The sequence below is a fragment of the Odontesthes bonariensis genome, chromosome 14 (genome assembly GCF_027942865.1).
Source record: "Odontesthes bonariensis isolate fOdoBon6 chromosome 14, fOdoBon6.hap1, whole genome shotgun sequence".
NCBI classification, from domain to species: domain Eukaryota; kingdom Metazoa; phylum Chordata; class Actinopteri; order Atheriniformes; family Atherinopsidae; genus Odontesthes; species Odontesthes bonariensis.
Genome location: NC_134519.1, coordinates 9,243,822 through 9,269,625, shown reverse-complemented (window position 1 = coordinate 9,269,625; position 25,804 = coordinate 9,243,822). Strand labels below are relative to the sequence as shown.

Below are 25,804 nucleotides of genomic sequence, written 5' to 3'. Positions count from 1 at the left end.
GAATCACTTTGAGGTTTCACGTCGTTCTTTTTGTTTTCTAACTTTCTTCCGACATCTCAGAACACATTCAGAAACAAGTTTGAAGAGTTTGTGAGCAAACAGGTGAAACCAGAATATGATTCTGAACTAAAGCAACTCTTCCAGCCACAGATGGGTTTAAACAAATATCTCTGAAACAAAGCAGTTACTTGTTGCAGCCGTGTGTTGCCACCACGAGGGATGCTGGTGGGGTGACAGCCTCACTCCCATTTTCACAGAAACACAATTCATGATCAGGATGAATCCACAATTTATTATTTACAGAAAAACATTCAGAATCAGGACATTTAGTTTCTGGGTTAACAAGTAGATCATTACTGAGAGTTTTCAAAAAAGCAAAAACATTTGATCACTGAAGTAAGTATAACTACAGAATTATTTTCACATTTACAAAGTGATGAGATCTGAAAATAATCTGTGATAAAGGGAGGTCTGCTGGTTTCTCTGTTTGGCTCCAACAACAACATACAAATACATCAACACAAGGATTCAACTGATATTTAGAGCTCAGAGAAGTTAAGATTTTCATGTGGAGAAATATTTCTGTGAATCAAACTCATCATTAGCAGTGATATCCTCCATGGCTGCACAGACACAGGAAAAAGCAGCAAATAAACAGCAGAACAGCAGAGACATCATAGCAACAAGCTGACTAAATACATTTATTTCATTTCACACAACTCAGCTGTGGATCCATAATAATTCATCCAAACTCCCGGATAGAGCGGCTGAGTGAATGTGGTCTGGACTCTGTGGAGGAGAGTCATGGTTTCAGAGACGCTGTAGAAGGACAGAATACCTGCTCTGTGATCCAGGTACACTCCGACTCTGGAGGACTGAGGACCTGAGATGGAGGTTTTCATCTTGTTGTACCAAAATGTATAACTGTTTTGGTCACAATCTAATGCCCAGGATTTGTCATTTCCCCCAAATCTACATTTACTTCCTGCTCTACTGATATTCTTGTATGCGACTGCTACAAAAACTCCTCCCCCTCTCATCTCCACCTCCCAGTAACAACGTCCAGTCAGACTCTCTCTGCTCAGGACCTGAAACTTTACAGTAAATCTGTCTGGATGAGTAGAATAAGACTGAGGTTGATTCATTAATGTCACTTTTCTGTTCCCCTCTGACAGTGACAGGTATCTGTGTGCTGTGTTTGGATCCAGTGTGATTTCACATGAATATTTTAAGAAGTCAGCTCTGCTCTCTGGCTCTGGCTCTGGTTCTGGTTCTGGTTCTGGTTCTAGTTCTTGTTCTAGTTCTGGTTCTAGTTCTGACAGTAAAACATCCACTTCAGTGACTCTCAGTGAGATGTCTGTCCATTCCTCTCTCAGGATGTCCTGTAGTTTATCTCTGAGCTCTGACACAGCTGCTGTCACATCCTCAAAGTGCCTCAGAGGATGGATCTTGATGCTGGATGAGTGTGTAGACTCACTGAGTGCTGACACTGAGGGGCAGCTGTGCAGAAACTGGCTGTGATCCTCTTCGTGTGAGAGCTGCTTCAGCTCAGCATCTTTCTTCTTCAGCTCAGTGATCTCCTGCTCCAGCTTCTCCTGAAGCTCTTTGACTCGACTCACTTTAGCTTCCTGCTGGGATCTGATCTGCTGCCTCAGCTCAGTGAAGATCTTCTCACTGTGCTCCACTGTTTCATCAGCAGACTGATTGATGGCCTCCACCTCCTGCTGAAGCAGCTTCACATCTTTCTCTACGTCCTGGATTCTCTGCTGGATCTGTTGCCGACTCCCCTCCAGCTTTCTCTGCCTCTCAGAACTTTCTACTGCAGCTGACACTGTGTCGTGGCCTTTATGTTCATCCACAGAGCAGAGATAACAGATGGACTTCTGATCAGTACGGCAGAAAATCTTCATCACCTCACCATGATCAGAGCAGATGTTCTCCTGGAGGTTCTTGGAGGGCTCCACCAGCTTGTGTTTCTTGAATGGAGCCACATCATAATGAGGCTGAAGGTGTTCCTCACAGTAAGAGGCCAGACAGAATAAACAGGATTTGATGGCTTTCAGTTTTCTCCCAGAGCAGAAATCACAGGCCACATCTTCAGGTCCAGCATAGCAGTGATCAGCAGGAGCAGCTTGGAGTCCAGTCTTCTTCAGCTGCTCCACTAAATCAGCTAACATGGTGCTTTTCTTCAGGACAGGCCTCGCTTTGAAAGTTTTCCTGCACTGAGGGCAGCTGTGAATTCCCTTCTGATTCTCTCCATTCCAGTGTGTTTTAATACATTTGATGCAGTAGCTGTGTCCACAAGGAATAGTCACCGGATCCTTCAGCAGATCCAGACAGATCGAACAAGAGATGGTTTCTCTGTCCAGCTGAACTCCTTTCTGCGCCATTTCTCCTCTCGGCAACAGCGACTGAGTGAGTTTTACTACCTCAAAGCTGAAACTCCTCTGAACTCTGTTCTACAAATCATGTGTCTGTACATGTCGGTTACACCCATCATCAAACGGCAGGTATGAAGGGGAGGGAACAAGGAACTATGTGGGCAGAGTGGAGCTGCTGTGTTTGAGAGCAGGAGGTGTGTTGAACCTGTTTTACAGCAGCTTCATGGCTAAAACGCAGGTTGATTCTTCTTTTCATCCATCTGTAAAGACATCTAGCTTTAGTTTAACAGTAAATCATTAATTTAAAACTCCAGTTCCTCGTCATTTTCTTTCTTCATAGAACTTCAGACAAAGTAGATGAGCTTCTCCTGAAATAATGTAAATAGTTGGTGCACATATATCAAACAAGTTGCTGGTTTTGATCCTAATTTGCACTCAACATAAATGCAGCAGAGTTTTGAGTCTGAAAACTCAGGATGAAATTTTAGAAAACACTTTGTATCTCTGATTAATATCATCCTTTTACTTTTGTGTTTATACACTAAGTGGCAATATATTCTTATCATGTACTTGTACATTTTACACATAAGGATGACCATCGTTTGTTTCATGGCCTGCTGGAGGGGCCCAACCAAGAAGCTGGGGGCCACTAAGCTGGATAAATTTAACTGAAGAATCTGTGGGTTGGGAGCATGCAGACTAGCCTTCTATCCCCTCACACTAATGGGAACCTTCGGTGTCCACGCTGTTGAGCGTGTCACATTTATGTTTATCTGTCTCTCTATTTCAGATTTTGTTCCTTTTTGTTTGGTGTCTTTTTCAGCTCCAACATTACTACTTGTTGGATATCCAGGTGAATTTTTTTCTGTTAAGTACACATTTCAGTAATCAATAAATATCAAATAATTCACAATTGTACATTTACAAATGTGCTTCTACATAAACATTCTTGTTTAGGTTTGTATTACAATTTAGTTTTTGTATTTTGAGTGCCTGCAGATTTGCGGAAACAGAAAAATAAAGCTTGTAGATGTATAAAAGTCCTGTAATGAACAGAACTGGAGCCAAAACCCTGAAATTATCTCAGTAACTGAGGCAATCAACCACTCTTTTCATGACTGTGTTTCTTTTAATGTAGGAACTGGTGTAAATTTGAGTTCAGTTTAGATAGTGTGATAACAGCAAATAATATATTTCAAACTCAAGTAAATATTTTCCAACACAACTCCCCCCTTTGACCATGCAATGGAAGTGTCAGGGCTAGGTTGCTAGCCGCCTCAAAGTTGCCCAGACCCAAGAGCAGACACTGTAAACAGGGAGCATAAAGGTTAACAGAGTTTATCGAATGGAGGAGGTGGTTGTAGACTGTTAGGAGTATCCAGGTAAGGCAGTTGTCTGAGGGAGGAGAGAGATAATTAGAAAGGGTTCGAATAAGGATTATTCTAGATGTAATGGCTGGTTTATCCTTACTAGGTCCCAGAGGGGAATCCAGGAAAGTGGGGAGGGTGCTGGTTGTGGTGCTGTAGTTCTGAGGCGACAGTGGGGCGAGCAGGCAGCAAAGTGAGGCAGTTAGATGTCAGGAATCCAACTGCGGGTATCAATCCAAGCATGAAAAACCAGAGTATGGAGAGTGGACAATGGGCTTTACTCGCCCAGGAACCCCACTTATGTTACAAACCTCTTAATGGAGGTTAGTCATGGCACGTTAGTTTCTGGGTAACATGCACGTTAGGTTAATTGGTGTCTTTAACGAAATTGTCCTTAGGAGTGAGTGTGAGCGTGTGTGGTTGTTTGTCTCGTTTGTTTCTGTGTGGCCCTGTGATGGACTGGCAACCTGTCCAGGGTGTACCCCGCCTCTCGCCCAATGACTGCTGGGATAGGCTCCAGCCCCCCGCGACCCAACCGACGGATTAAGTGGGTATAGAAAATGAGGTGAAAATCATCAGTGAAAGGACTTACCAGCACTTTGAATCACCTTGTTGTTGAATTGAGCTTTACAAATAAACTTGCCTTGCCTTACCACAAGTTCAAAGAGACGTATCAAAGGTGAAACGAGGAGAGGAAAGATATGTTGTACGTATTTCCAGTTTATAGGAACAAAAAATGACAGTATATTTTCATGGATGACTGACATGATTTTGTAAAGTCCAGTCAAATATCTCCCCCTGGTTTAAGAAGCCCAAAGTATTTAACTTTCAAGACATCTAGTAAAAATCCTTGAAAATGAACCAACAGACTTAAAATGGTTGCTTTCAATACAGAGGAGCAGCAGCTCCACTCTGAGTACTTTCCAAATGACAGAAATCCTCACAACATCATGAAGACTGAGACAGGAACATCGTCTGAGCTCTTGTTATGGATATCAATGCTGAAGGCATCAAGAAACGATCATTACTAATGTGCATATTTATTATTCTACTGTTTCTGTCATGAATTCTCAATTCGGAACTAGTCCTGCACGGTTGGTCCAACTGGGATAAAAAGCATATCCCTGCGTGTCGACCGATAGGGACTAGTGTGCTATGACTTTTACTTCTCATTACTCAAACAGATTCCCGGAAAACTGGGAAAAACTGGGAATTTTGGCCCATTGGAAATGCATTAAAATTCATATATATTGGGACAAAAATAGCCCTGTTTGGAGGTTTCATAACTCAGCCGTAGTTAATCATATCACATCATTCAAAGTTTACACAGGACAAGAAAGGCCCGGCTTTAACTGAACTAAATGGTTTGTTGATATATTTTATAGCTTTGACATAATGGCAGTTTAGGTTTTAGGAAAAATCAGGACTCCTCTCACTCTGCTGTCCTGGGGTCTAACACTCTATCTAGACAAGCTCGAAATTAATACCAAAATAACTTCAATAAACTTCTCTCACGTCCAAAATGTCTGCTGCACCTAGACAAATTATATTTCACAATGTAGGTATTTTGGTCCTCTTTCACCCAATGTCACCATCATTGTGCTTGGCCTCACAGTTTTCTCTCAAATCACCTCTGAGCGGAGAGAACGACCACTCTGGCTGCCATTAGCCCCTTTCACACTGCCGAATAACCCGCGTTTAATTCGCGAATTTAGCGTGTCCGCTGTTGTGTTCACACTGCCGACCCGGGCTGCCGCGTCAACTCGACTTGCCTTTCGACCCTCGTCGGACCCTAGTCTTTTTGCCGAGCCGAGTTTGATGTGAACACAATCGACGCGGGTCGGACGTGGGCGTGACGTGAGGAGTTTAAAAGACAGAATGGACAGCTGATTCAGAACAACAGGGACAGGTGAGGACACGTTTTACTCTGTTTTAGCCTACATCAAGTTGGAGACATTTTTTAATATGGCCAACTGGTGAGACAAGGAGGTCCGCGAGCTCCTCAGTCCCCGAGCAGAGGACGTTATTTTCCGCCACATTTCGGGGACGGTGAAAGATGGACCTCTGCTGGAAGGGCTGGCGAGAAAGATGGGAGAGCGCGGTTTCCCACGCAGCAAGACGCACCGTAAAGTAACATCTCCATGAACTGCATTGCAAAAATGAGTTCTCAAGGTGTCCCGCCATCGTTTGTTTGAAAAATTTGATGCAGACAGGTGTATTTCACCCTACCTCCGACGCATGGCTTTTGCCTACGTCATTGTACACGCCCAGCATTTTATGTGTTTCGTGTGACGCTCTGCCACTAGGCAACGCCCCCTGAACTCGGCTTCAGGCGACACGGGTCACCCTGACACGCCAAGCGTTCACATTGCTCGACGCGGGTCGAAGGTGCAATTTGGACCCGCTAAGGTAGCGGGTCGCAGTGTGAAAGGGGCTATTGATGGCCATTATAGCCAGATCACCTCATCTCCTTATCAAATCAATGTGGCTGTTTTTAAAACTGGCAGTAAAAAAAATACCGTACATAGGAGCAGAATAAAAATGACAACAATGGCTTCTGCCATACTTTCTGGCACTCACAGTTCAAGCATTTTTTTAAATATAACTCATAATTTTCGAACAGCAACTGTTTGTTCGAGGCACACATATCAGTATTGAACACCAAGGTCTCCCTGTCAGTTGGAGCCATATTGTGTACGCTCCTCTCCTCTTACCCACTCAGCTGTCTGCACAGCAACTGATCACACAGCAGATACTCCTTCTGAGGGCACATGTTTATGTACTGTATTTGGCAGACACTTTTATCCAAAGCAACTTACAGGTAGGGTAAGGGGGTCTTTCCTAAGAACCCCAACTGGAGGTATTACCTTTCATGCAGGGGATTTGAGCCCAGGTCACCTACAATAACGGTGGCAATCTTACCACTGCACAATCCAGTCCCTGTAGGTATACAAGTGGCTCTGGTTCGGGAGGGACTGAATGGCTCATAACATTGTGTGAGTTACACCATCTTCTTGAAGTATCAAGCAAGTTATCGTAGATCAAAGGAAATTAATCTAACAATGGTGGTAATCAAGAAGTCAGATATTGGTAAAAAGCATCAAGTTGAAAATAAATTTGATGAACTATGATCTCCGGGATAAGTGAACTATAGCCCACTTGTCAACTAAAGGTTAAAGGACAAGACCGTTTTTTTTACATTGGGCCCTTGATTTCACATTATAACATGATGTTCTACTCACCCCTGCTTGTTGTTCGTAAATTGGAGCTGTTCCGAAGATATTCGAGAGGAGTGGCGGCTCCTGACATTTTTTTTAGGTAGTGCAATATCCAGTCTGTGAAAGCTGCATCAGAGTGTGCTGTGCGAAGCTGAACCGATTGCACTGATGCAAACCTGTTATGTTCCCACACAGGAAATAAAATGTCCAATCGTCCAGAAACTCCTTGTCTTCCTTAAATAAACACAACGCAGAGTCGAGGGGTTATTTGGTCTGCCAAATAACCAAAGTGACTCTGCAATTTCCCCCCGTTATGTCCATAAGTACCATAAAAGTCCATAGGAATGAGGTATATTTGTCTAGGTAGGATAATTTATTGTAATAATTTTTAGTTATCTTTTGCATAATTTGCCAATCAGTTAATATTACACCTTAACCATTATTTATTTATTTACTTTCCTCATATTGTTCCAGGATTCTATTAAATAAGTAAACACATAAGCTCTTAATGATAAGATTCATTCAATTTTCATTCTAAAGAATGTAATTAAAATGACAGCATATAAATCCAAGTCAAGTGTTTATTGAAGTTTTGGAAAATATGACTTAGAAAAGCATAACCAATTGTCAAACATGGTTAAGTGCAGCTTACTTATGTGAGATTTCTCTCTTTTTTAAATATAATACTGCACCATTAACAATGAATGTGTCATTATACATTCTGCTATCATTGTCAACATTATATAAAATATTTAAATCATTACAAGTCAATGACTGAGCACAGGGTAAGTTATTTAGCTACATCAAATACTACCTGGAAAAATAGCAGGGTTGGTGGAGCCCTGGGTTTCATCTTTGCCTTGCAAAAATTCAAAATTTTGAATTTTTGTCGTAAAGTGGGTGTTACTGACGTCATCGTCGTGCTACTACCACAGACAGCCCACAGACCTGATGCCTATTTATTCATTCGGCTAAAATTCAAAATTACAATAACCCGGATTTTTTTAAGTAAGCGACGCACCTCCACGTTATCAGTGCTGGTGTACAGTAATTAATAAATTATAAACAGCATAGTTTGTGCCTGTATAACGTTGCCCATAGGAAACCGTTTCATGGCCGAATATCTCAAGAGAGCAGCCAGACGCCTCTCGAATATCTTCGGAACAGCTCCAAATGACCAACAACAAGCAGGGGTGAGTAGAACATCATGTTATAATGTGAAATCAAGGGCCCAATGTCAAAAAAACGGTCTTGTCCTTTAATACTGCCAACCATCTTGGGACACCAGTCAATGCCATGAGCAAATATGAGAGGAAAAGTTTTATCCTCAGATTTGTGCCGTACCTTTGTTTGGTCAACACAGAACTGACAAGCAATCTTTGTCATTCCCCAACTCTCATTAAATAACATCCCACATTCATAAAGATCATATACAACTATATATTTATAGAGCTGATTCTTTCTATATAAATATGTGTTTTATTGTAATCATGTTGAACCATGTTAGTTTATAGTGTCCCTTCAGTTTGTTCTTATGAGTCATCTACAATAGTTCCTCACTGTTAAAGAATAAATGTCAGAACAATAAAGTGGTATTTCTCAAAAAACTTTAATTTGTTGACACATTAAACATGATAACTGATCTCATGATTTATTCTGATCTTGGAAATGACAGTTTCTGAACACCTCAGAAAATAATTCCTCATTTGTTGGTTGATTTAGAAAACAGCAACAACATTTGATCTCTGAAACAAATCAAAGTAAGTAAAACTACAGAATTATTTTCACATTTACAAAGTAATGAGATCTGAAAATAATCTGTGATAAAGGAAAGTCTGCTGCTTTCTCTGTTTGGCTCCATGAAGTGGAAGAGAAACAACAACATACAGATACATCAACACAAGGATCCAACTGATATTTAGAGCTCAGAGAAGTTTTCATGTGGAGAAATATTTCTGTGAATCAAACTCATTATTAGCAGTGATATCCTCCATGGCTGCACAAACACAGGAAAAAGCAGCAAATAAACAGCAGAACAGCAGCGCAGATACATCACAGCAATTAACTCTCAGCAACAAACTGACTAAATACATTTATTTCACTTTACACAACTCAGCTGTGTCTCCAGATTCCCAAAATCTAACTCCAGCATAGAGTGGCTGAGTGAATGTGGTCTGGACTCTGTGGAGGAGAGTCATGGTTTCAGAGACGCTGTAGAAGGACAGAATACCTGCTCTGTGATCCAGGTACACTCCGACTCTGGAGAGCAGAGGAACTGAGATGGAGGTTATTATATCGTTGTACCAAAATTCATAATGGCTTTGGTGACATTTTAACGCCCAAGATTTGTCATTAAATCCAAATCCACATTCATCCCCTGCTCTGCTGATGTTCTTGTATGCGACTGCAACATCAGCTCCTCCCCCTCTCAACTCCACCTCCCAGTAACAACGTCCAGTCAGACTCTCTCTACCCAGGACCTGAGGATGTCCAGTGAATCTGTTTGGATGAGTAGAATAAGACTGAGGTTGATTCATTAATGTCACTTTTCTGTTCCCCTCTGACAGTAACAGCTCTCTGTATGCTGTGTTTGGATCCAGTGTCATTTCACATGAATATTTTAAGAAGTCAGCTCTGCTCTTTGGTTCTGGTTCTAGTTCTGGTTCTGGTTCAGGTTCAGGTTCAGGTTCAGGTTCAGGTTCAGGTTCTGACAGTAAAACATCCACTTCAGTGACTCTCAGTGAGATGTTGGTCCATTCCTCTCTCAGGATGTCCTGTAGTTTATCTCTGAGCTCTGACGCAGCTGCTGTCACATCCTCAAAGTGCCTCAGAGGACGGATCTTGATGCTGGGTGAGTGTGTAGACCCCCTGAGTGCTGCCACTGAGGGGCAGCTGTGCAGAAACTGGATGTGATCCTCTGTGTGTGAAAGCTGCTTCAGCTCAGCATCTTTCCTCTTCAGCTCAGTGATCTCCTTCTCCAGCTTCTCCTGAAGCTCTTTGACTCGACTCACTTCAACTTCCTGCTGGGATCTGATCTGCTGCTTCACATCAGAGCTTCTTTTCTGGAGGAGATGGATCAGCTCAGTGAAGATGTTCTCACTCTGCACCACTGTTTCATCAGCAGACTGATTGATGGCCTCCACCTCCGGTTGAAGCAGCTTCACATCTTTCTCTGCGTCCTGGATTCTCTGCTGGATCTGTTGCCGACTCCCCTCCAGCTCTCTCTGCCTCTCAGTCCTTTCTGCTGCAGCTGACACTGTGTCGTGGCCTTTATGTTCATCCACAGAGCAGAGATAGCAGATAGACTTCTGATCAGTACGGCAGAACATCTTCATCACCTCATCATGACGAGAGCAGATGTTGTCCTGGAGGTTCTTGGAGGGCTCCACCAGCTTGTGTTTCTTGAATGGAGCCACATCATAATGAGGCTGAAGGTGTTTCTTACAGTAAGAGGCCAGACAGAATAAACAGGACTTGATGGCTTTCAGTTTTCTTCCAGAGCAGAAATCACAGGCCACATCTTCAGGTCCAGCATAGCAGTGATCATCAGGAGCAGCTTGGAGTCCAGTCTTCTTCAGCTGCTCCACAAAGTCCACTAACATGGTGCTTTTCTCCAGAATAGGTCTTGGTGTGAAAGTATTCCTGCATTGAGGGCAGCTGTGAATTCCCTTCTTATTATTTCCATTCCAGTAGCCTTTAATACAGTTCATGCAGTAGCTGTGTCCACAGGGAATAGTCACCGGCTCCTTCAGCAGATCCAGACAGATCGAACAAGAGAAGCTTTCCAGGTCCAGTTTAACCCTTTTCTTTGCCATTTCCTCCATTTAGCAGAGCAGTGTGTGACTCTCAGAGCAGAAACACCGTCTGTGCTGTGATACAAAACAAATCCCACCTCCTTTTATTGCAGCTGATCTGCTGATCTTCACTTAAGAGCTCCTCCTCTGTCACACAATGGTTTCACACATCCTCCCACCTTCAGATCAGTTTGGGGAGGGAACAAGGAAGTTTCCTTCACTGAAAGGGACAGTGCTGGTTTCACCTCAATCCTGCAGTAAAGTCAGGATTGTTCAAGGGCTTGTTGCATTATTCTTATTTGTTTTCTGTTAAAGGGATAGATTAATTCATTATCCTTCCACTGAAAGTTGAACATGAAGAAAATATGTTTTTTTTATATATATTCCCCTCAATTAATTTGACTCTACTTTGGCAATATCCCGGTCCATCTGGCACCAAAATAAAAAACTGAACTCTAAACCACTGCAGGGATTTCAGTATATTTATAATGGAGGAGTGGGAGATCCTTTCAGAACATCTATCTTTGATCAGTATCTGAAGCATAAGATGTATCACAGCTCAGATGGTTAAGGTTTGAAATGTAACCTGTGTGGGGACAGACAAAGGTGTAGAAGACAAAAAGTGGAGGTTCCAGGTGGTGATAGAAGATAAACAGCTGTACTGTGAGAAACATCTCTGCTAACGACTGTTTCTTTTAAGTGAATCTTCAGACAGATTACAAACCGACCTAAAGACTCCTGCATGATAATCACATCCATGCAGCCAAAGACCTGAATCAGTTGCACTGATTTGAAAGACAAAGGGACGGGAATGTTACCATCCATCCCCCATGTTCTCAGACATTAACTCAAGCCCAAACTTGGACAAACTCCTTCACCAAAGCAATGACTCTACATCCTCACGAGGAACATTCAAAACAACCATTTCTAACAATCTAACTATTTCTATCAAAACTATAAATAATTTGAGGGATTTTAATCTCATTCTCAACAGTGACAGTTAAGGAGTGTCATCAGATTAATGAAATCAGCTCAGTAATGAAAACCCAGTTTAAACTACATACAGTCAGTGGTTTACACAAGCCTCAGTGAAAATAAACACAATTATTATGGGTGCCAATGCTAAAAGCATCAAGGCACACATATTACTCTTGTGCATACATATTATTCTCCAGTTTCTGTCACAAATTTCGGCATGGAACTAGTCCCGCACGGTTGGTCCAACCGAGATAAAAAAGTATATCCCCACGTGTCCACCGATAGGGGCTAGTGTGCTATGACATTTCTCTCTCATTACTCTAACAGATTCCTGGAAAATCTGGAAATACTATGAATTTTGGCCCATTGGAAATGCATTAAAATTCAAATATAATGGAATAAAATTAGCCTTATTTGGAGGCCTCATAACTCAGCCATAATACATCATAGAGATATCATTCGATGTTGAAACAGGCCAGGAAAGACTCAACTTTACTTGAACTAAGGGGTTTGTTGATATATTATATAGCTTTGACACAATAGTAGTTTAAGTTTTCGGAAAAATCAGGACTCCACTCACTCTGCTGTTATGGGGTCTCACACTCTATTTTGACAAGCTCGAAATTAATACCAAAATAACTCAAACAAACTTCTCTCATATCCAAAATGTCTGCTGCACCTAGACAAATTATACATCAAAATGTAGGTATTTTTGTCTTCTTTCACCCAATATCACCGTTATTGTGCTTGGCCTCACGGTTTTCTCTCAAATAACCTCTGAGCGAAATAAACGACTGCTCGGGCTTCCATTGATGGCCATTATAGCCAGGTCGCCTCATCTCCTTATCAAATCAATGTCAAGGCTGTTTTTAAAACTGGCAATAAAAAAAAAATGTACATAGGAGCAGAATACAACTTACACCAGTGGCTTCTGCCATCCCTTCTGGCACTCACGGTTCAAGCATTTTTTTTATATGACTCATAGTTTTTGAAAAGCAACTGTTTGTTCGAGACACACATATCAGTATTGAACACCAAGGTCTCCCTGTCAGTTGGAGCCATATTGTGTGCGGTCCTCTCCTCTTACCCACTCAACTGTCTGCACAGCAACTAATCACACAGCTGATTCTCCTTCTGAGGGCACAGCCAAGATGGCTGACCTGTTATAACAGGTTTATACCAGCCACTGTGTTATGTCTGCTCTCAATACAATATGACCATAACATGACAGCCTCTGTCTCTCAGAGGGCAGTAGCTCCATTGGCACCCATCAAAATTTCTTCAGAAATTTTCTAGTTCTTTCTGTCACTACCCAGTTTGTGACCATCTGCAGGTATGTTTGTTTATGTTTATGTATTTGGCAGACACTTTTATCCAAAGCAACTTAAAGGTAGGTTAAGGGGGTCTTTCCTAAGGACCCCAACTGGAGGTATTACCTTTCATGCAGGGGATTTGAGCCCAGGTCACCTACAATAACGGTGGCAATCTTACCACTGCACAATCCAGTCCCTGTAGGTATACAAGTGGCTCTGATTGGGGAGGGACTGAATGGCTCATAAAATTGTGTGAGTTACACCATCTTCTTGAAGTATCTACATTATGACATGTTTTTCCATGTCTGTTGATACTGTGTTCCTCTTGCACCCACAAGCTATCTTCAATGAGTTTGTAATCCTCTCTTTATCTTGACTGATGCGTTTCAGCCAGAAGTGAAAATCAATACCTTGTTGATATTTCTATCAACACTAGGGAACTAGATTCTTTAGGAAGAGTCAAGCAAGTTATCATAGATCAAAGGAAATTAATCTAACAATGGTGGTAATCAAGAAGTCAGACATTGGAAAAAAGCATCAAGTTGAAAATAAATTTGATGAACTATGATCTCCAGGATAAGTGAACTATAGCCCACTTGTCAACTAAAGCTTAATACTGCCAACCATCTTGGGACACCAGTCAATGCTATGAGCAAATATGAGAGGAAAAGTTTTATCCTCAGATTTGTGCCGTACCTTTGTTTGGTCAACACAGAACTGACAAGCAGTCTTTGTAATTCCCCAACTCTCATTAAATAACATCCCACATTCATAAAGATCATATATAACTATATATTTATAGAGCTGATTCTTTCTATATAAATATGTGTTTTATTGTAATCATGTTGAACCATGTTAGTTTATAATGTCCCTTCAGTTTGTTCTTATGAGTCATCTACAAATAGTTCCTCACTGTTAAAGAATAAATGTCAGAACAATAAAGTGGTATTTTTCAAAAAACTTTAATTTGTTGTCACAGCAGCAAATAAACAACAGAACAGCAGCGCAGATACATCACAGCAATGAGCTGTCAGCAACAAACTGACTAGATACATTTATTTCACTTTACACAACTCAGCTGTGGCTCCAGATTCCCAAATCCTAAATCCAACATAGAGTGGCTGAGTGAATGTGGTCTGGACTCTGTGGAGGAGAGTCATGGTTTCAGAGACGCTGTAGAAGGACAGAATACCTGCTCTGTGATCCAGGTACACTCCGACTCTGGAGGACTGTGGACCTGAGATGTAGGTTTCCATGTTGTTGTACCAACATTCATAATGGTTTTGATAACAATCTAATGCCCAAGATTTGTCATTTCCTCCAAATCCACATTCATCCCCTGCTCTGCTGATATTCTTGTATGCGACTGCTACATCAGCTCCTCCCCCCCTCATCTCCACCTCCCAGTAACAACGTCCAGTCAGACTCTCTGTACTCAGGACCTGACACCATTCTCTGAATCTGTCTGGATGACTAGAATAAGATTGATGTTCATTAATTAATGTCACTTTTCTGTTCCCCTCTGACAGTAACATACATGTGTTTGCTGTGTTTGGATCCAGTGTCATTTCACATGAATATTTTAAGAATCCAGCTCTGCTCTTTGGTTCAGGTTCAGACAGTAAAACATCCACTTCAGGGACTCTCAGTGAGCTGTTTGTCCATTCCTCTCTCAGGATGTCCTGTAGTTTATCTCTGAGCTCTGACACAGCTGCTGTCACATCCTCAAAGTGCCTCAGAGGACGGATCTTGATGCTGGGTGAGTGTGTAGACTCGCTGAGTGCTGACACTGAGGGGTAGTTGTGCAGAAACTGGCTGTGATCCTCTGTGTGTGAGAGCTGCTTCAGCTCAGCATCTTTCCTCTTCAGCTCTGTGATCTCCTGCTCCAGCTTCTCCTGAAGCTCTTTGACTCGACTCACTTCAACTTCCTGCTGGGATCTGATCTGCTGCTTCACATCAGAGCTTCTTTTCTGGAGGAGATGGATCAGCTCAGTGAAGATGTTCTCACTCTGCACCACTGTTTCATCAGCAGACTGATTGATGGCCTCCACCTCCGGCTGAAGCAGCTTCACATCTTTCTCTGCGTCCTGGATTCTCTGCTGGATCTGTTGCCGACTCCCCTCCAGCTCTCTCTGCCTCTCAGTCCTTTCTGCTGCAGCTGACACTGTGTCGTGGCCTTTATGTTCATCCACAGAGCAGAGATAACAGATGGACTTCTGATCAGTACGGCAGAACATCTTCATCACCTCATCATGACGAGAGCAAATGTTCTCGTGGAGGTTCTTGGAGGGCTCCACCAGCTTGTGTTTCTTGAATGGAGCCACATCATAATGAGGCTGAAGGTGTTTCTTACAGTAAGAGGCCAGACAGGATAAACAGGACTTGATGGCTTTCAGTTTTCTTCCAGAGCAGAAATCACAGGCCACATCTTCAGGTCCAGCATAGCAGTGATCAGCAGGAGCAGCTTGGAGTCCAGTCTTCTTCAGCTGCTCCACAAAGTCCACTAACATGGTGCTTTTCTCCAGAATAGGTCGTGGTGTGAAAGTATTCCTGCATTGAGGGCAGCTGTGAATTCCCTTCTTATTCTTTCCATTCCAGTAGCCTTTAATACAGTTCATGCAGTAGCTGTGTCCACAGGGAATAGTCACCGGCTCCTTCAGCAGATCCAGACAGATCGACCAAGAGAAGCTTTCCAGGTCCAGTTTAACCCTTTTCTTTGCCATTTCCTCCATTTAGCAGAGCAGTGTGTGACTTTCAGAGCAGAAACACCTTCTGTGCTGGAATACAAAACAAATTCCACCTCCTTTTATTGCAGCTGATCTGCTGATCTTCACTTAAGAGCTCCTCCTCTGTCACACAATGGTTTCACACATCCTCCCACCTTCAGATCAGTTTGGGGAGGGAACAAGGAAGTTTCCTTCACTGAAAGGGACAGTGCTGGTTTCACCTCAATCCTGCAGTAAAGTCAGGATTGTTCAAGGGCTTGTTGCATTATTCTTCTTTGTTTTCTGTTAAAGGGATAGATTAATTCATTATCCTTCCACTGAAAGTTGAACATGAAGAAAATATGTTTTTTTTATATATATTCCCCTCAATTAATTTGACTCTACTTTGGCAATATCCCGGTCCATCTGGCACCAAAATAAAAAACTGAACTCTAAACCACTGCAGGGATTTCAGTATATTTATAATGGAGGAGTGGGAGATCCTTTCAGAACATCTATCTTTGATCAGTATCTGAAGCATAAGATGTATCACAGCTCAGATGGTTAAGGTTTGAAATGTAACCTGTGTGGGGACAGACAAAGGTGTAGAAGACAAAAAGTGGAGGTTCCAGGTGGTGATAGAAGATAAACAGCTGTACTCTGAGAAACATCTCTGCTAACGACTGTTTCTTTTAAGTGAATCTTCAGACAGATTACAAACCGACCTAAAGACTCCTGCATGATAATCACATCCATGCAGCCAAAGACCTGAATCAGTTGCACTGATTTGAAAGACAAAGGGACGGGAATGTTACCATCCATCCCCCATGTTTTCAGACATTAACTCAAGCCCAAAGTTGGACAAACTCCTTCACCACAGCAATGACTCTACATCCTCACGAGGAACATTCAAAACAACCATTTCTAACAATCTAACTATTTCTATCAAAACTATAAATAATTTGAGGGATTTTAATCTCATTCTCAACAGTGACAGTTAAGGAGTGTCATCAGATGAATGAAATCAGCTCAGTAATGAAAACCCAGTTTAAACTATATACAGTCAGTGGTTTACACAAGCCTCAGTGAAAATAAACACAATTATTATGGGTGCCAATGCTAAAAGCATCAAGGCACACATATTACTATTGTGCATACATATTATTCTCCAGTTTCTGTCCCAAATTTCGGCTAGAACTAGTCCCGCACGGTTGGTCCAACCGAGATAAAAAGTATATCCCCACGTGTCCACCGATAGGGACTAGTGTGCTCTGACATTTCTCTCTCATTATTCTTACAGATTCCTGGACAATCTGGAAATACTATGAATTTTGGCCCATTGGAAATGCATTAAAATTCATATATAATGGGATAAAAGCTGCCTTATTTGGAGGCCTCATAACTCAGCCATAATTAATCATAGAGATATCATTCGAAGTTTAAACAGGCCAGGAAAGACTCAACTTTAATTGAACTAAGGGGTTTGTTGATATATTATATAGCTTTGACACAATAATAGTTTAAGTTTTAGGAAAAATCAGGACTCCACTCACTCTGCTGTCATGGGGTCTCACACTCTATTTTGACAAGCTTGAAATTAATACCAAAATAACTCAAACAAACTTCTCTCATATCCAAAATGTCTGCTGCACCTAGACAAATTATACATCAAAATGTAGGTATTTTTGTCCTCTGTCACCCAATCTCACCGTCATTGTGCTTGGCTTAAAGTTTTCTCTCAAATGACCTCTGAGCGGAGAGAACGACTGCTCGGGCTTCCATTGACGGCCATTATAGCCAGGTCACCTCATCTCCTTATCAAATCAATGCGGCTGTTTTTAAAACTGGCAATAAAAAAAAAAACGTACATAGGAGCAGAATACAAATTACACCAGTGGCTTCTGCCATCCCTTCTGGCACTCATGGTTCAAGCATTTTTTTAATATGACTCATAGTTGTTGAACAGCGACTGTTTGTTCGAGACACACATATCAGTATTGAACACCAAGGTCTCCCTGTCAGTTGGAGCCATATTGTGGGCGCTCATCTCCTCTTACCCACTCAGCTGTCTGCTCAGCAACTGATCACACAGCTGATACTACTTATGAGAGCACAGACAAGATGGCTGACCTGTTATAACAGGTATATGACAGCCACTGTGTTATGTCTGCTCCCAATACAATATGACCATAACATGACAGCCTGTGTCTCTCAGAGGGCAGTAGCTCCATTGGCACCCATCAAAATTTCTTCAGAAATTTTCTAGTTTTTCATAATATCTTGGTGGTTTACACTGTTGCACTTATTTTCAACACAGTCATCATGTGGTATGAAAACCCGAAAGTCAGAAATAAACTGAAATGATAAAAAATATTTACAAGAGCTCTAATAAGGTCAACTGGACTTCTTCTTGGATCTTGAAGACGTTTCACCTCTCATCCGAAAGTCTTTAGTCTGAACGAGATTGATCAGCTTATACACAGAGGGTCGTTACAGTCACATGTGTCACTGAACACCCACCAATGTGCATGTCGTTAGAGTCTTTATCACCTCCGAATTGTCTACCTGAGTGAGTTTTGGTCACAGAATCCAAGGTGAGAATGATTGTAAAACTGCTTGGGGAGGAGAGACAATGCTGCATTGTAGGTGCTGGGAAGGGGAAACATGAGACCACCTCCTCTGTTCAACAATTTTTTTTCCAGTTCTACATAGATGGCTTCTTTGATTCCTCTCTCAAGCCACATGTCTTCTCTGTCAAGAATGTGGACATTACTGTCCTCAAAAGAGTGTCCCTTCTCTTTGAGATGAAGGTGCACTGCAGAGTCTTGACCTGAAGAGGTGACTCTCCTGTGTTGTGCCATGCGCTGGTGGAGCTGTTGTTTGGTCTCTCCTATAAAGAGGTCTGCACAGTCTTTGCTGCACTGCATACACGGCACCACCCAGTTTGTGTTTGGGTGTTTAATTCTTTGGGTGAAACAGTCCCTGTCTGAGGGTGTTCTTGGGTTTACTGAAATTAGTTGTATGAACTCAGGTCAATGAGGCCTACAAGCCATGAATAATTAAAAAAGAGACTTTCGGTAATATTTATGTATTACGGATTTAAAATAAACTAAGATGTTCTGAGTCAAAGTGGCCAGAACACAGGCAGAGTTCAGTGTAAATGAACAGAGCAGGAGCTTTAACCTCCTCTGCATCCCTGTGAGCAGGGTGAAGGCGCCCTCTTGTGTTAGTTTTCAGATTTCAGCTTTGAACCTGCAGGGAGACATGAGAAAGCTTCACTGAATCTTTGGCAGCTTCAGCAACATGAGGAAATTGAGATTTAAATATGTGTAACTCAACACTGTGTCAGTTTGTTCACAGGACTCACAACCTGTAACACTGATGCTGCTTTCAGGGAACATCTTCCCGTTAATGTTTTTTTTTTGTAAACTTTATCAATAAGTGGCAGACTAAACAGCAAAGTTACATCTCCATCTGCGGCCTCCAAACACGACTGAAACTGAGGAGTCAGCTGGAAACTCCACCTTACTGTGACCTGCTCCACCCAAACTCGTACCTGTGACGATCCTTAAACAATACGTGGAACAGAACAACGAGAGTTAATCAGTTCTCAGCCCCACAACAATAACTTTATATTATTCTGGATGAAATCATCCTGTCTTCATCATATTATCATTAATGATCAGAGCTGAGTCAGATTTCTTTGAAAAGTCCATCACTGACAGCAGCAGAAAGTGACCAAATATACTGAACTTAATTACAATGTTTCACTGACCTGACATTTACTTTAGTTTTTTTTAATCTTTTGCTACTTCATACTTCTACTCCACCACATTCAGAATCAGATAAACAAATATGATGTAAGATCACACACATCACCTTTAATCATTCCATAACTCACAAGTATTTCAAAGTGTCATTCCAACTAATTTATTCTATTTTTTATATTCATGTATGTTTCCATATGAATATTTTTGCAGTTTGAGTAAAAATAAAAAGTAAATCTACAGTTTCTCCCTGAAACCAAATCTCTGTGGTTCTGATTCTGTAACTTATGTCCAATAATTCTTCTTCCACTTCTAACTGAGTACAAATTACATCTCCTGTAATGACCGACATCATATCAAATTTTTACATTTAGGTTTGATTTGAATCACTTTGAGGTTTCACGTCGTTCTTTTTGTTTTCTAACTTTCTTCCAACATCTCAGAACACATTCAGAAACAAGTTTGAAGAGTTTGTGAGCAAACAGGTGAAACCAGAATATGATCCTGAACTAAAGCAACTCTTCCAGCCACAGATGGGTTTAAACAAATATCTCTGCAGTTACTTGTTGCAGCCGTGTGTTGCCACCATGAGGGATGCTGGTGGGGTGACAGCCTCACTCCCATTTTCACAGAAACACAATTCATGATCAGGATGAATCCACAATTTATTATTTACAGAAAAACATTCAGAATCAGGACATTCAGTTTCTGGGTTAACAAGTAGATCATTACTGAGAGTTTTCAAAAAAGCAAAAACATTTGATCACTGAAGTAAGTATAACTACAGAATTATTTTCACATTTACAAAGTGATGAGATCTGAAAATAATCTGTGATAAAGGAAGGTCTGCTGGTTTCTCTGTTTGGCTCCAACAACAACATACAAATACATCAACACAAGGATTCAACTGATATTTAGAGCTCAGAGAAGTTAAGATTTTCATGTGGAGAAATATTTCTGTGAATCAAACTCATCATTAGCAGTGATATCCTCCATGGCTGCACAGACACAGGAAAAAGCAGCAAATAAACAGCAGAACAGCAGAGACATCATAGCAACAAGCTGACTAAATACATTTATTTCATTTCACACAACTCAGCTGTGGATCCATAATAATTCATCCAAACTCCCGGATAGAGCGGCTGAGTGAATGTGGTCTGGACTCTGTGGAGGAGAGTCATGGTTTCAGAGACGCTGTAGAAGGACAGAATACCTGCTCTGTGATCCAGGTACACTCCGACTCTGGAGGACTGAGGACCTGAGATGGAGGTTTTCATCTTGTTGTACCAAAATGTATAACTGTTTTGGTCACAATCTAATGCCCAGGATTTGTCATTTCCCCCAAATCTACATTTACTTCCTGCTCTACTGATATTCTTGTATGCGACTGCTACAAAAACTCCTCCCCCTCTCATCTCCACCTCCCAGTAACAACGTCCAGTCAGACTCTCTCTGCTCAGGACCTGAAACTTTACAGTAAATCTGTCTGGATGAGTAGAATAAGACTGAGGTTGATTCATTAATGTCACTTTTCTGTTCCCCTCTGACAGTGACAGGTATCTGTGTGCTGTGTTTGGATCCAGTGTGATTTCACATGAATATTTTAAGAAGTCAGCTCTGCTCTCTGGCTCTGGCTCTGGTTCTGGTTCTGGTTCTGGTTCTAGTTCTTGTTCTAGTTCTGGTTCTAGTTCTGACAGTAAAACATCCACTTCAGTGACTCTCAGTGAGATGTTGGTCCATTCCTCTCTCAGGATGTCCTGTAGTTTATCTCTGAGCTCTGACACAGCTGCTGTCACATCCTCAAAGTGCCTCAGAGGATGGATCTTGATGCTGGATGAGTGTGTAGACTCACTGAGTGCTGACACTGAGGGGCAGCTGTGCAGAAACTGGCTGTGATCCTCTTTGTGTGAGAGCTGCTTCAGCTCAGCATCTTTCCTCTTCAGCTCAGTGATCTCCTGCTCCAGCTTCTCCTGAAGCTCTTTGACTCGACTCACTTTAGCTTCCTGCTTGGATCTGATCTGCTGCCTCAGCTCAGTGAAGATCTTCTCACTGTCCTCCACTGTTTCATCAGCAGACTGATTGATGGCCTCCACCTCCTGCTGAAGCAACTTCACATCTTTCTCTGCGTCCTGGATTCTCTGCTGGATCTGTTGCCGACTCCCCTCCAGCTTTCTCTGCCTCTCAGTCCTTTCTGCTGCAGCTGACACTGTGTCGTGGCCTTTATGTTCATCCACAGAGCAGAGATAACAGATGGACTTCTGATCAGTACGGCAGAAAATCTTCATCACCTCACCGTGATCAGAGCAGATGTTCTCCTGGAGGTTCTTGGAGGGCTCCACCAGCTTGTGTTTCTTGAATGGAGCCACATCATAATGAGGCTGAAGGTGTTCCTCACAGTAAGAGGCCAGACAGAATAAACAGGATTTGATGGCTTTCAGTTTTCTCCCAGAGCAGAAATCACAGGCCACATCTTCAGGTCCAGCATAGCAGTGATCAGCAGGAGCAGCTTGGAGTCCAGTCTTCTTCAGCTGCTCCACTAAATCAGCTAACATGGTGCTTTTCTTCAGGACAGGCCTCGCTTTGAAAGTTTTCCTGCACTGAGGGCAGCTGTGAATTCCCTTCTGATTCTCTCCATTCCAGTGTGTTTTAATACATTTGATGCAGTAGCTGTGTCCACAGGGAATAGTCACCGGATCCTTCAGCAGATCCAGACAGATCGAACAAGAGATGGTTTCTCTGTCCAGCTGAACTCCTTTCTGCGCCATTTCTCCTCTCGGCAACAGCGACTGAGTGAGTTTTACTACCTCAAAGCTGAAACTCCTCTGAACTCTGTTCTACAAATCATGTGTCTGTACATGTCGGTTACACCCATCATCAAACGGCAGGTATGAAGGGGAGGGAACAAGGAACTATGTGGGCAGAGTGGAGCTGCTGTGTTTGAGAGCAGGAGGTGTGTTGAACCTGTTTTACAGCAGCTTCATGGCTAAAACGCAGGTTGATTCTTCTTTTCATCCATCTGTAAAGACATCTAGCTTTAGTTTAACAGTAAATCATTAATTTAAAACTCCAGTTCCTCGTCATTTTCTTTCTTCATAGAACTTCAGACAAAGTAGATGAGCTTCTCCTGAAATAATGTAAATAGTTGGTGCACATATATCAAACAAGTTGCTGGTTTTGATCCTAATTTGCTCACAACATAAATGCAGCAGAGTTTTGAGTCTGAAAACTCAGGATGAAATTTTAAAAAACACTTTGTATCTCTGATTAATATCATCCTTTTACTTTTGTGTTTATACACTAAGTGGCAATATATTCTTATCATGTACTTGTACATTTTACACATAAGGATGACCATCGTTTGTTTCATGGCCTGCTGGAGGGGCCCAACCAAGAAGCTGGGGGCCACTAAGCTGGATAAATTTAACTGAAGAATCTGTGGGTTGGGAGCATGCAGACTAGCCTTCTATCCCCTCACACTAATGGGAACCTTCGGTGTCGACGCTGTTGAGCGTGTCACATTTATGTTTATCTGTCTCTTTATTTCAGATTTAGTTCCTTTTTGTTTGGTGTCTTTTTCAGCTCCAACATTACTACTTGTTGGATATCCAGGTGATTTTTTTTCTGTTAAGCACACATTTCAGTAATCAATAAATATCAAATAATTCACAATTGTACATTTACAAATGTGCTTCTACATAAACATTCTTGTTTAGGTTTGTATTACAATTTAGTTTTTGTATTTTTGAGTGCCTGCAGATTTGCGGAAACAGAAAAATAAAGCTTGTAGATGTATAAAAGTCTTGTAATGAACAGAACTGGAGCCAAAACCCTGAAATTATCTCAGTAACTGAGGCAATCAACCACTCTTTTCATGACTGTGTTTCTTTTAACGTAGGAACTGGTGTAAATTTGAGTTCAGTTTGGATAGTGTGATAACAGCAAATACTATATTTCAAACTCAAGTAAATATTTTCCAACACAACTCCCCCCTTTGACCATGCAATGGAAGTGTCATGGCTAGGTTGCTAGCCGCCTCAAAGTTGCCCAGACCCAAGAGCAGACACTGTAAACAGGGAGCATAAAGGTTAACAGAGTTTATCGAATGGAGGAGGTGGTTGTAGACTGTTAGGAGTATCCAGGTAAGGCAGTTGTCTGAGGGAGGAGAGAGATAATTAGAAAGGGTTCGAATAAGGATTATTCTAGATGTAATGGCTGGTTTATCCTTACTAGGTCCCAGAGGGGAATCCAGGAAAGTGGGGAGGGTGCTGGTTGTGGTGCTGTAGTTCTGAGGCGACAGTGGGGCGAGCAGGCAGCAAAGTGAGGCAGTTAGATGTCAGGAATCCAACTGCGGGTATCAATCCAAGCATGAAAAACCAGAGTATGGAGAGTGGACAATGGGCTTTACTCGCCCAGGAACCCCACTTATGTTACAAACCTCTTAATGGAGGTTAGTCATGGCACGTTAGTTTCTGGGTAACATGCACGTTAGGTTAATTGGTGTCTCTAAAATTGTCCTTAGGAGTGAGTGTGAGCGTGTGTGGTTGTTTGTCTCGTTTGTTTCTGTGTGGCCCTGTGATGGACTGGCAACCTGTCCAGGGTGTACCCCGCCTCTCACCCAATGACTGCTGGGATAGGCTCCAGCCCCCCGAGACCCAACCGACGGATTAAGTGGGTATAGAAAATGAGGTGAAAATCATCAGTGAAAGGACTTACCAGCACTTTGAATCACCTTGTTGTTGAATTGAGCTTTACAAATAAACTTGCCTTGCCTTACCACAAGTTCAAAGAGACGTATCAAAGGTAAAACGAGGAGAGGAAAGATATGTTGTACGTATTTCCAGTTTATAGGAACATAAAATGACAGTATATTTTCATGGATGACTGACATGATTTTGTAAAGTCCAGTCAAATATCTCCCCCTGGTTTAAGAAGCCCAAAGTATTTAACTTTCAAGACATCTGGTAAAAATCCTTGAAAATGAACCAACAGACTTAAAATGGTTGCTTTCAATACAGAGGAGCAGCAGCTCCACTCTGAGTACTTTCCAAATGACAGAAATCCTCACAACATCATGAAGACTGAGACAGGAACATCGTCTGAGCTCTTGTTATGGATATCAATGCTGAAGGCATCAAGAAACACACATTACTATTGTGCATACTTATTATTCTACTGTTTCTGTCATGAATTCTCAATTCGGAACTAGTCCTGCACGGTTGGTCCAACTGGGATAAAAAGCATATCCCTGCGTGTCGACCGATAGGGAATAGTGTGCTATGACTTTTACTTCTCATTACTCAAACAGATTCCCGGAAAACTGGGAATTTTGGCCCATTGGAAATGCATTAAAATTCATATATATTGGGACAAAAATAGCCCTGTTTGGAGGTTTCATAACTCAGCCGTAGTTAATCATATCACATCATTCAAAGTTTACACAGGACAAGAAAGGCCCGGCTTTAACTGAACTAAATGGTTTGTTGATATATTTTATAGCTTTGACATAATGGCAGTTTAGGTTTTAGGAAAAATCAGGACTCCTCTCACTCTGCTGTCCTGGGGTCTAACACTCTATCTAGACAAGCTCGAAATTAATACCAAAATAACTTCAATAAACTTCTCTCACGTCCAAAATGTCTGCTGCACCTAGACAAATTATATTTCACAATGTAGGTATTTTGGTCCTCTTTCACCCAATGTCACCATCATTGTGCTTGGCCTCACAGTTTTCTCTCAAATGACCTCTGAGCGGAGAGAACGACCACTCTGGCTGCCATTAGCCCCTTTCACACTGCCGAATAACCCGCGTTTAATTCGCGAATTTAGCATGTCCGCTGTTGTGTTCACACTGCCGACCCGGGCTGCCGCGTCAACTCGACTTGCCTTTCGACCCTCGTCGGACCCTAGTCTTTTTGCCGAGCCGAGTTTGATGTGAACACAATCGACGCGGGTCGGACGTGGGCGTGACGTGAGGAGTTTAAAAGACAGAATGGACAGCTGATTCAGAACAACAACGACAGGTGAGGACACGTTTTACTCTGTTTTAGCCTACATCAAGTTGGAGACATTTTTTAATATGGCCAACTGGTGAGACAAGGAGGTCCGCGAGCTCCTCAGTCCCCGAGCAGAGGACGTTATTTTCCGCCACATTTCGGGGACGGTGAAAGATGGACCTCTGCTGGAAGGGCTGGCGAGAAAGATGGGAGAGCGCGGTTTCCCACGCAGCAAGACGCACCGTAAAGTAACATCTCCATGAACTGCATTGCAAAAATGAGTTCTCA

At 42.0% G+C, this 25,804-nt stretch overlaps 4 protein-coding genes across 4 annotated transcripts; all 4 read right to left on the bottom strand.

Moving 5' to 3' along the window:
• Window positions 1-225: 225 nt before the first annotated feature.
• On the bottom strand, window positions 226-2,447 carry LOC142398668 (E3 ubiquitin/ISG15 ligase TRIM25-like). Its single transcript, XM_075482763.1, has one exon. It carries the CDS (start codon window positions 2,388-2,390, stop codon window positions 702-704), a length of 1,689 nt encoding a protein of 562 aa, XP_075338878.1. The 5' UTR covers window positions 2,391-2,447; the 3' UTR covers window positions 226-701.
• A 6,612-nt stretch (window positions 2,448-9,059) lies between these two features.
• On the bottom strand, window positions 9,060-10,781 carry LOC142398921 (tripartite motif-containing protein 16-like). Its single transcript, XM_075483166.1, has one exon. The coding sequence runs from the start codon at window positions 10,779-10,781 to the stop codon at window positions 9,060-9,062; it is 1,722 nt and encodes a 573-aa protein (XP_075339281.1).
• A 3,325-nt stretch (window positions 10,782-14,106) lies between these two features.
• Window positions 14,107-15,774, bottom strand: LOC142398225 (tripartite motif-containing protein 16-like). The gene has a single exon (XM_075482184.1). The coding sequence runs from the start codon at window positions 15,772-15,774 to the stop codon at window positions 14,107-14,109; it is 1,668 nt and encodes a 555-aa protein (XP_075338299.1).
• A 4,336-nt stretch (window positions 15,775-20,110) lies between these two features.
• LOC142398224 (E3 ubiquitin/ISG15 ligase TRIM25-like) lies at window positions 20,111-22,322 on the bottom strand. The gene has a single exon (XM_075482183.1). The coding sequence runs from the start codon at window positions 22,286-22,288 to the stop codon at window positions 20,600-20,602; it is 1,689 nt and encodes a 562-aa protein (XP_075338298.1). The 5' UTR covers window positions 22,289-22,322; the 3' UTR covers window positions 20,111-20,599.
• Between the last annotated feature and the right edge of the window lie 3,482 nt (window positions 22,323-25,804).

Bases quoted from the DNA above. Each gene is read 5' to 3' on its own strand.
- LOC142398668 (XM_075482763.1), bottom strand. From the start codon at position 2,390: ATGGCGCAGAAAGGAGTTCAGCTGGACAGAGAAACCATCTCTTGTTCG.
- LOC142398921 (XM_075483166.1), bottom strand. From the start codon at position 10,781: ATGGCAAAGAAAAGGGTTAAACTGGACCTGGAAAGCTTCTCTTGTTCG.
- LOC142398225 (XM_075482184.1), bottom strand. From the start codon at position 15,774: ATGGCAAAGAAAAGGGTTAAACTGGACCTGGAAAGCTTCTCTTGGTCG.
- LOC142398224 (XM_075482183.1), bottom strand. From the start codon at position 22,288: ATGGCGCAGAAAGGAGTTCAGCTGGACAGAGAAACCATCTCTTGTTCG.